The sequence below is a fragment of the Anoplophora glabripennis genome, unplaced genomic scaffold (assembly GCF_000390285.2).
Source record: "Anoplophora glabripennis isolate ALB-LARVAE unplaced genomic scaffold, Agla_2.0 scaffold157, whole genome shotgun sequence".
Classification (NCBI taxonomy): Eukaryota; Metazoa; Arthropoda; class Insecta; order Coleoptera; family Cerambycidae; genus Anoplophora; species Anoplophora glabripennis.
In genome coordinates, this window is record NW_019416263.1 from 593,413 (window position 1) to 605,150 (window position 11,738).

The following is an 11,738-nucleotide window of genomic DNA, read 5'->3' on the forward strand; positions in this document are numbered from 1 at the left end:
AATTTAGTTGAATAAAGGGAAAAGCGTGATTAATTACAAAGTTTTACTCACCTTTACAGAAGTCTAATTACAGTCATCGACATCACCGAGAAGTCCTGGCTAACAAAGTAACAAAACAATAATTATCAAAATTAACCCATTAAGAGATAAATAAATTACTTACCTTTGTAATATTCACACAGTAAAAGAGATCTATAATAATTAAATTTAAAAATTTTTATTTAAAGACTGCATTGATCAATTTTATGTCCTAAGAAGATATGAGTTACATTATTTATTAGTTTAATTTTAAGAAATAAGTAAGTAAACTTCAAAACATTGCTGACTACTGCCTGTACAAATTTAAAAAAACTCTTACATTGTTATTAAAAAAGAATTTAAAACTTTTAACCAAGTGCTAGATTTGTTTTGAATGACATAGATATAAGAAACTGAGTAGTGAAAATTTCTAAAAATTTGGGGAAATATTCTTTAAACATTCATTTATTGCATAGAAAGTGGTTTCTCTTTACATTGTGCCAGATAATAAATTAAAAAAATTGATACTCTGTTTCTTTTTGTGGTGTGTTGCAGGAATTGAACGACTTCCTGCTAGAATTCACCACTGAGATCAGATCTCATGTCTCTACTCATACAAAAATATTACCTAACACCTAACAAAATTTTAGAACAATATCACAACAATATTTTTTTGGCGCGGGCTATTTTTCTAAATCTTTTATAGATTCAAGACAAGAAAAGAATATTTCTCAAAAATTTAGTTTTAATTTAGTGGTTACTATACATCTCTCACTCACGCTGATATAATTAATGACTATGGTTCCTGTATGCGTTTCTCATTAAATACTTTGCAGCAGTTTTGGCAGAATTATCTACATACTTATATAAAATAATAAACAATCTAATTGCCTGTACATGACTTTTTAATATACTTAATTTCTATGAAATTGTCAAGATGTTCAGCTCAAACATATCCTTAATATCACTCCTATAATATTATGAAGGCTTCTTTTCTGTAAGTATTTATTCTAAGTATTTATATGTATGTTTTTATGAAAGACTTTAGTAAGTTATTAAAATTAAATAGACAGCAGGTCTTGCTCAAAAAGACTAATGTCAAATATCACTTTTGACATTAGTCTTTTTGGGCAAGACTTGCTGTCTATTTAACTTTAGTATCTTGATAATTAGGTATAGTGTTTTATGTAGGTAAGTATTTACGTTTTTTGTTATAAATTATTATTTATTATAATTAATTCACCCCCTATACAAACTTATTTATATTTTGAGCCTGTATGCTATAACCGGGAACTCACCTATTGGATATGTATTTTAATAAATAAATAGTAGGCGTTTTATTTGTGCATAAATTTTTATTTGCACAAACTGTGTACCGAAAACTACCTAATTTTTTTCTGACTGTTATAACTAACACTGATTAGTCTACTTAAAATTAATGCTTTATTGGAATAAATATAATTCCTTCATTTTCTTCCGTAGCCTTCTCCTTGTTTGGGAAACTTGTCATTGAAGGATAAAGATGTATTAAATATTATTTTCAAGTACTTAGTATTTACCTAATTGTGCATAGCAAATATTTTAATTCAGTCAAATTATTTTTTAAACATAAATATTTGGTATTTTCTTTCAGTTACGTACAAAGGATCCTTTAATTTGCCAAATATTAGTAAACGATTTAATTGGCTCTAATAAATTTTATTTCTTTCAAGTAAATTCTTTTCTTTGTGTATAGATGAAGAAAATGAATGGAGTAAGGTGATAAAAATACCGCTACATCGATATATATTAGGTTTAAACAATAAATATAGAATATACAGAAGACTAATCTGATTTGACTAAGTCTGGTTTGAAAATTTTAATTGAAAATACCTGTGAATAAGGCCTTACCTTACCTTTAATTACTAGATACCATTTAACGGATGAAGTGCTTATAAATATTGTCAGGTAATGGCATAATTTGGGAGCAGAGATTTTAGTTTGATTTTTTACAAGTCACTTGTATTATAAACCTATCACAAAAGCCACAATAAATATGGAGAAAATTTTACAATGCTTCTAAGAAAGGTAAGCTACCTAGATTTATTGTTTTGGAGAAAAGTACAGTGAGGTTTGTTTGTTTAGTAATATCTAGTCTTTAACTTTATGACATGCCCATGCTCTTCCAATTGACACTAAAATATCTAATAGAATTGCTTGATATTACATTAATAAACAATGCCACGTCAATCCAAGATAGTTATATTTGTAACTAGTTGGTATTTTAATAATTCAAATTAAAAAAGTCAGAAATTTTGATATACCTATAGTACCTATAAAAAGGAGAACTTGAATCTTCTGAAGATATAAGTACTTTTGCTTATCCTCACATTTTTGGACGTTAATATACTCTATTTAATAATAAATAGAGAGAGAGAGATGTTCTTTCGAATGCTTTTTCTCTCTTTGTGTCTCTAAGCAATAACATTTATAGGCATATTTTTATTTTATTTTATGATGTATTGAAGTTAAGTATTTTAAAATCGTAAATAAATTTGAATATTGAGACCTTATAAAAAATAAAGATAAGAAAGAGATGAGAATTAATACAAATATTTCCAACTCTTCTTCTTCCGAGGTTAATTTTTCATTACACAAATGATTTTAAACTTAAGCGTATTCATTTCATCGTCAATGGAACCGCATAATTACAAATCCACCTAAACAGAGGATCCCCAAACAAAAATCATAAAACATTTGCAAAATACATTGTAATACATAAGAAAACATGAACAGGTATTTTGTAAGAATATCATTGTAGCCTCCGACAATAAAAAGAATCAGACTTATACAGAATAACATAGTATGCGGTTACACTCCGGTGCGAAAGAGGGGGCCGAAGTAACCAATAGAAAAAATGGAGGCGGCGCCACCCTTTCCACGGATTCTCTTACGTACGCCCCGCCCCTAATATCACAAATACCTCACGAAGACTCTGGACAACTTCAGTCGTTTAGTTGAACTTGTCTAGTGAGTAGTAACTAACGTGTTCAGTGATGTCCAACCTGTATGGATTTACCGCCGCCGGAATGGTCGAAGAATATCAACAACAGCAACATAATCAGCAGTCCTCCCCCAGCCCTAACGGCGACGGACACATCAAGAGGCCGATGAATGCGTTCATGGTGTGGTCTAGGATCCAAAGGAGGAAAATCGCTCTGGACAATCCCAAAATGCACAATTCGGAGATCTCCAAAAGACTCGGTGCGGAGTGGAAACTGCTGTCCGAAGCGGACAAACGGCCTTTTATTGACGAAGCCAAACGGCTTCGTGCCCTGCACATGAAAGAACACCCCGACTATAAATATAGACCAAGAAGGAAACCCAAAGGACCTCTCCCATCTGGTTTAAAGACAAGTGTTGGTTTCCCGATGCATCAGCTACCTTACCCGTTCCCAGCGATGGACACTCTGAGTTCGCCGTATCCTTACTTCAATCCAGCTTTCGAGATATCCAGGATGCAAAGCATGAAACCTGAGGAACAGCATATCCCGCACCAACCAGCTGTGGTGACTTCGTTACATTCTTCGCTGCACAACTCCCTGTATTCGTCCCTGTACCATCAGCAACCATCGAAGGCTTTCGCACCAGCTCCACCAATGGGTATGTTTTCGTCCATTCCCACGCCTCCCATGATGTATTCCGCGTCTTCTAGTCCCGCGTCGAGTCCAGCCAGTTCAGATCTGGAAATCCGCAGGCCGGTCCCAGTAATGTATTAGTGAGAACGCGTTTCCCTCATCGATATGAACCTTTGTTGTTATTGTTGATAGTATGGACGTTGTATATAGAGAATTGTTTTAGTTGTTCTTATTTTACGATTGTGTTCTGTGATTGTAGCATTGCGACTGATTTTTGTATATATAATTCCATAGGTAATACTGTAATGTAAGAATCCATGTTAACTTATTTTAGTCTAAGGATGTATATAAATAAAAATAAATCGATTATATATGACATTATGTCTGTCTTTCATTTTAAGAGTTTATAACGAATTTTTAGTTGATTTGAAAATATCAAATCATTTCATTTATAAAAAAAAAGAATTTGTATTAACAACTTCGTAACAGTAACCCAAAAGAAATTTATTTTTCTGAGAAGAATGTTACATAAATTTGTATTTTTTTTGCAAAAAATTTTGAAAGCTTTTTGTTCACATAAGTTAAACTGTCTTTATCAGAACCTATACAGGTAATTTATGATAACAACGGTTATTCAGTGCCTAAGATATATTTGAAAATATACTTCAGCCTCATCTACTATCCGCCGGATAACATATATGGGTGAGTTTAACATCATACTCAGATTTATATTTGCATTTAAATACCTTATAGTTAAACATCGTAAAATTGTACAACATTTTTATCATTAGTTTTTAGTATTTAAACACAATTATGTACAATGCTTCAACAATACTTATCGATAGGCAACATTATTTAAGTATTTTAAAGAAAAAGTGATATGCATGTTAAAATCATATCACCATTTTAAATATTTTTCAAATGGGTAATATTTTTTTTATTAATATCTACTCCAGACATATTCATAATATTTAAATATAAATATTAAACGTCAATTGGTTTCTATTAACCATATTGTGGTTAATAGAAGCTAATTGACGTTTCATATTATATTAACAAAATTTCTTAAAAATGCAATATTTATATACCTAATTAAACTATAGGTATTCATTCTACATAATAGCAAACTATTAAGGATAGGATTAAAAATTCAGGATTAAATAGAATTACTTAATTAAAGATTTAGCAAATTTCTTAAAACTAATACAAAGCTCAACATTCCTTCATAATTTGAATTAAGAATAGGTAGGTAGTATGTTCCCCAAATGTGTCTAAATGATAAATGACCCTGGTTGCCATGATCTTATGTCAATAAAAATGGTACATTTCTAGATGCTTAAGAGTAAAGAGAACGTAGTTCGTGGTTTTATTACAAAAGTCCTTCGAAAAACAAATAAAAAACATAAACCCAAACAATAAAGGATTTAATTAGTTGATCTTTTTTTAATTTAAGTATGCAACTCAACTTACCTACTATTACCTAATCAAATTTAAATTACATACAAGATTCTACATAGAGGCACATTAGACTATTTATTTATTTTTGTCAATTTTTATATCTTAGCAACGTTTCGTTGGAATTTGTACCTCCTCATGGTTTCAAAAAGGCGGGTTTATAGTGGAAGGAAACATTATATCAGTTCACGAGAGAAATTCTTATAGAATATATTCGACAATTTTTTCTAATTTATAAAATTGAACCTTTATACAAAAACAGAGAAGGCAGAAAGTTGTTAGTAGATGCTTGAACTTTTTAAAGGGATATAAGGTACTTGAGGCATATAAAGCCCTATTAACTTAAATATGTAATAATTAGTATTTTTGTTGTTTATAAATACAAAATCAAGTTTATTAATTTGAGTTATGACAAAAGTTTAACAAATAGTACAAGAGACAATCCTTTTAAAAACATTTGACTTAAGAATCTCTTTCTCTGGGCCTTATTAAACCAACGTGGTATAATAAGGCCCTCTTGCGAATTTGCAGTTTCTCGCAACTTATCTTCACAGTGACTAAATTAGAAAATAAAAGAAATATAAAACTTTTATTACACATTTCCCATAACAGTAAACATGGGCCTTTTGACCTTTGGGGTGAAAAGGCAACTCAAAAAGTTTGGTTAAGTACTATCTAAAGCATACTAGGTAAACCAAACTTCTCTTAAAAAAATTAAAATTCTCTTTCGATAACAAAAAAAAATAAATGAGACTACGTTTTCTTTGATTCAAAAAAATAAAGCTTAGTTCGTTTTTTCATGAAAATAATAAATTACACTTCTTTGTCTTCGACTAAAACTTAACGTAATATTCTTGAAAATGTAAGTACCTAAACCGCAAATATTTGAGAAAATTGAAACTGTAACCCCAACAATGCCTCTATCGGTGAAAAGAGAATTTTATTTTCTATAATATAAAGCAGAAAAATACAGGGTGTTCCATTTGAATTTAAAAATATTTGTCTGTTTTAACTTTTCAAAATGTAACGTGAAAAATAAGACAGTATAATTTTCTGCAGGTAATTTTGATAGAGGAATTTAGTGCATCTTATGTTCTTTGTGTATTCCAAAAAGCAAGTGAAAGCTTCCAGAACGAAGAAAGATACCTATAAGAAATTTTCGAAACGCTTGCATCTGTCATTTTTTTTGTAAAATGACGATTGTCTCGAAAACGGTTAAATTTAGGTACAGGGAAGCATTTTTGGCTTATTTTTAATTTATCTTGTCGATAATGCAATAATATATAAGGTGTAATATGTAAATGGAAGTGCTGATTTTGAGTAATGTAAAGTGACTTGGTTACTTTTCAGGTATTCTAGACGGACAGAAAAATTAAAAATGTTGATCGTAATGAAATATATTTTATCTAAAATAGCATTGAAAGGTTTAAAATGTAACTGAAAAAATTATTTACTTATGAAAGAAATCAAAAACGAAACGTACGGTAAAAGTTTGATTTAGGCCACCCGGAATATGTTTAATTCTTACATTTTTCTAGTACACTATGTAAATAACATTAAAGTAGTTCGATTTAAAATTTTTTTTTAAATTAACACGGATCTGTATTTGTATGAAAAGTATTTTCTTTCAACCGTTTGTTGTTTATCGAAAATATACGACCGAAAATGGTATTTAAAGGTACATTTCAGCGCGATTATAAAAGTCGAAACAATAAGCGGTGAGTAATGAAGAAAATTCAATAAAACAAAAGTTCGTGCCTCGATCCAATCTCAAAAACAGTGCCATTGTGTCCACAGTTTTAAAACAATGTTTTCAAAGAAGTAGAAGTTCTGTGCAGAAAACTACAACCCTTTCAGACTGGATTCTTTGGCGTTTGTACAAATGAATTTGCTCCCCATTGGACAAGAGTAATTGAAATATTAATTGAATGAAAACTGTGGCTTTCGACTTCTGGCTTTGTTCGAACTGTATTAAGGGCTTTGAAAGGGATAAAATGTTTAAGTGCTATAAGACCTTTGGTCGTTGCTGGAGAAAACAAGTGGGAAGTTAAATTAATAGTCCCGTAAAATGGCGCACGTCACGTTTCTGTTATGTCTAAGGAAATATTTGTTTCGTTTCAAGCGAAATTCAAATCCCAACAATCCCAATTTTAGAATTATTAAACCATTACTTGGTTTAAATTTAGATATTTCTGAAAATAAAATAAATGGAAATACTTTTAAAATTTCGGGACTGATACCTACCGACTATTATTGCCGATTCTAAAGTCACTAAGGTTAGAATTTTTGTAAACAGGTTGTTTACCCTTTTCACGGATGTTAATGTCTCGTGTTCTGATTCTGGAATATATCTACCAGGAACCAGAGTCCTTAAAATTAGACCATTTTTCACTAAAAGATAATTTTTTTATAAAAAGCAGCAAAATCGGGATAAAAACATTATTATATGTGTTTATAATATAAACAGGTCCGGTGATAGTAGGTACTGACAACTACATGAAATTGGCTATTACAGAGCCATTTATAAATAAATTATTTAGTTTTACATAATAGGAGATACAGATTTCCTTTACGTAGAACCCTGTGGAACTCATGCGATGAGCTTACAAGGAAAACCAAAAAGAAGAAGAAACATTTGTTTATGAGTTTATGAGATTTAACTTTTTTCTTTGGGGTCTTTCTAAGATTTATGCGAACAAGTCTACGACCACTCACGCTTTGAAGGAGGTGAAAGCTGATTAAATTGAGAGCTGTATCAAACGAAATTTGTATTTTTGTAGCTATTATATCAATATACATAGCGTAGCATAATATGAATACCCATATTAAAGGTAAAAGAAAGAAGAAAGAAAGCAATTCTCATGTACCTGAGACAATGGCCGATTATATCTAATTAAAGCAGATCCTTGTATTCGATTGGATTACGTAGTAGGTACCCTAGATAATTCAAAGATAATTTACAGCCTGTGGTATAACTATAAGCTATTTTATAAAATATTAAATGTAAATTATAGAGATTAACATAAATTCACTGAACTTCAAAATAGTTTGTCTTTTCTGAGCAGAAAAATAGTTATTATCCATTTGAGAACTTCCTCATAACTCCAATTAATTACGAAATACTTAAAATTTCACCACGGATTGTTACATTCTTCTGCATATATAAAACATACAAGGCTGTCTAATTATAAATTTCGACGATTTCAAGTAACATTTATAATCATTACCAAGAATGATTCTTAAGATTTTATTCCTGGATGTTATTCTCGGTTTTAATTGCCTTACACAACAGTTACTAATGATTTAAAATTTATATTCGATCATAATTAAAAATGGTCGTGTAAAAATGTCGAGAAGAAGCTAGCTTCTAATTAAATATTTTGGATAAATATTTAATAACATAAATTACTCAGAACGCTGCGCCGTACTCTGAGAACGTGTTTAATGGCGAAAATTTGAAAGTTTCTGCCGGGCCTTGGCATCGCTATACCTACTTAATTTGCATGTTCGATCATAAGATTTTGTGATGATTTTATTTAATTTTTTATATTCTATAAAAATACATGATAACATCCAAACACCCTTAACATTTGGAAACTGTTTTTTTGAAATAGCTATCACGTTTCAAAAATTTATTTTGTTTAATTCTTCAATAGAATATATCTAATAAAAATCAATATAACTGATATAATTATTAAAATAAACTGTTGGTTGAATATTTTAGTTTTAGATATAACTTTTTAATTAGAGCAACTCATCAAATCTTTAAGATGTCACATATATAATTTTCGATAAACTTAATAAAATCTAGTTATTCACATTTCCCGAAATTTTCTATACTGGAATTTGTTAATTCATTTAAAGGCTAGTTTGTTACAAATCCACAAAGACGATGAGAAGATAAGTATTATTAAGGGAGAAATGCGTATTTGACGAATTGAAATAATTAAATAATGCAAATTAAGGAAATCGTATTTTCTCGTTTCTATCATCAACAAGGTACAAACATAAACTTAAGTAATACACCACGATAGATGAGCTGACCTATATTTCTGCATTTCAAGGATTGATTTATCATATCTGAGTATTTGCAGATGTTAACTTACATATAAAATAAAAAGTTTTACAAAAATATGTAATTTTAAATGACGTCCAAAATTGGCCATCTGAATAATGTGAATTATTACTTTTATTTTTGCTTGTCCAATTCTAATGTACGGAGCTACTCTTTTAATTAAATGTTTTATTTTAATTGCACATTTTTACGATTATTAACATTAGTTTGAAAAATAGTTTGTCTTTTAAGTTGCTTTGTAGCATAAGTAAATATTGGTCTCAAAGAGCTTCTGACTTCATTAGATGAGGATTTTAGAAAAATGTTTAGACTTATTATGACATCCCATCCTTGTATCAATGCAAATAACAAAATTAATAGAAAAGGCGAATACCTCGTATTCGTAGGAAAAATTTTCCGACTCGATTTTTTTGCAAATTCAGATTCGTGAGATGTTCCTTAACATGAATCAAGATGATGCCGGCCGGAAATCTGGTGCCCATTTGTTTAAACAACCTTTTTTAACAAATTGTAAGAATTGTTTTTTTCACTCCGGTTTTTTTAGGTTTTTTGGCGCGTGGTAAACAAAAAAGTCCCTATGCACTATGCCTCTAAAATTGATAGATTTAAAGTTATAAACAATTTAAGTTGCTAAAAATGCGAAAATGACGATTTTCAACGGTGGATTTCCGGGTTAAAAATTGTTATTTTTGATGTTGCCAGGTACCTAAATTAAAGTTTAAACAACCCCCTATAAGATGCTGAAGAGTTTTTGGGACTCGTAGTATTCTAAAGCCTTGTTTTTTAATTGTTAATAAAGCGCTATGAGCCGCGCGCGCGCCTTTCTCATACGCGGATTCGCTATTTCGTCTAGCTGCCAATTTTTAGGTAGTGTTTTATTTACTATTTTCTTTAATTTTTTTCTTATTTGTAGTGAGGCAAAACATTTAGCGAATGAAAAACTGCCCAAGAAATGTCATAAATATTACTTTCAGGGAACATTTTATGTTCTTTTTATCTATTTTTTTAGACAAATTTAAATTATTTTAAATATAAATATACAGGGTGTAACTTTGAATGGGGGTCATATTTATACCGAAGCTTCCTTTGACCTTTAGAAACAGTATCAATAATTTATTTTTTCAAATTCCGTCGTCAAAGCTTATTTTTCTTAAGCTTATTTAAGTAATTTTCGTAGCTCGCCGCTGGACAAGCTGGTATAACGTCAAATAACGGCGTGCTTAGTCGCGGCGCTTACACAATTCCACATCATTTACCGCGAGTTACTTTTCTTGAGTGGGTATTTGCCACACAAACAGTACTTAACAAGTAACCTAGCAAAAAATTCAACCAGTAATCAATAATGATCAATGATCACTTTCAAACTTACAATTTGATGTACTGTCTCCAAATGCAGAACAACAACTGACCCCTTCGCTTCGTCACCGTTGACCCGCACTATCCCCATCACATGCACTGCACGTTGCCTGCAATTCAAGTATTTGTAATACAGGAATATTACAGTAGCGGCGTACGCAAATATTAAAGTGCATTTTAAAAAACTAATTATAACTGGACTATTTATTTGATTAAAAAGAAAAGAATTTCAGATTCGCATTCAGGGGACTATTGCCCTTAAAGAACTGACCCCTACTTAAAGTTACACCTTGTATTTCTACAATCAATCGTCATGTTACATTTAACTTTCATAACTTTTATAATATGAGTACCTACATGTTGTGAAGATATAATTTTCTTTAATTTAACAATTTGTCAGCAATATTAATAATATTACAAGAGCTATTCATTTACTTAAACAGTATTTATTTAGTTACATAATATTTTCAAAACACAGCTCAAAATAATTCAAAATTAATAAATAATGCAGGGGCACAATACCTGGTAACACCTCTTTTCAAAGTTTTATTAATATTTAACTATATAGACATTTAAAAACTACTAAGTTCTCAGAGAAATAAAGGGTTCTTCAAAGGCCTCGGGCCTTGCGATGTCAAGCGCTTTCAAGGGTGGTTCAGGCATCAAATGGATGCAATAAAACATAATTGTCGGGCATTATTGAATAAATTACTGGCAGAGATTTCCAGAGAAACAAACAATAAACATTAACAGGCCTAACTTCGACCCAACGGGCGCGACACGGTAAGACAACCCTGTAATAGGTTTAAGCTATCTGCTTTTGTCGTGAAATAAGTTTTAACTACTTATTGTGCTTTCTCCTTGGATGTACTACCTCCTAAATCAGTTTTCCTGGAGGACGCCTTTTGCAGGCAGTAAAATTCCCAAATTACAACATGGAATTATGTAAATAAATGTAAATACCTTTTTGTGAAGTTGGCTTCAGCTAAGTAGCATTTGTCAAACCGAAAGGCATTTGATTTCTGTCTGGTATTTTGTAATTTGCTAGATGATACGAGCGACACGTTTCAGAGTATCAGGATAAATAGAAAATATAAATAAGCTAATAAATAAATAAATAAATAACAACAACAACAACAACAACAACAACAACAACAACAACAACAACAACAACAACAACAACAACAACAACAACAACAACAACAACAACAACAACA

The 11,738-nt window shown here is 30.6% G+C and overlaps 1 protein-coding gene across 1 annotated transcript; it reads left to right on the top strand.

The window, feature by feature from the left end:
• Positions 1–3,039: 3,039 nt before the first annotated feature.
• On the top strand, positions 3,040–3,940 carry LOC108904507 (SOX domain-containing protein dichaete-like). The gene has a single exon (XM_018707095.2). It carries the CDS (start codon positions 3,054–3,056, stop codon positions 3,774–3,776), a length of 723 nt encoding a protein of 240 aa, XP_018562611.1. The 5' UTR covers positions 3,040–3,053; the 3' UTR covers positions 3,777–3,940.
• The last annotated feature ends 7,798 nt before the right edge of the window (positions 3,941–11,738 follow it).

Excerpts from the sequence above, each read along its gene's own strand:
- LOC108904507 (XM_018707095.2), top strand. The coding sequence starts at position 3,054 with ATGTCCAACCTGTATGGATTTACCGCCGCCGGAATGGTCGAAGAATAT.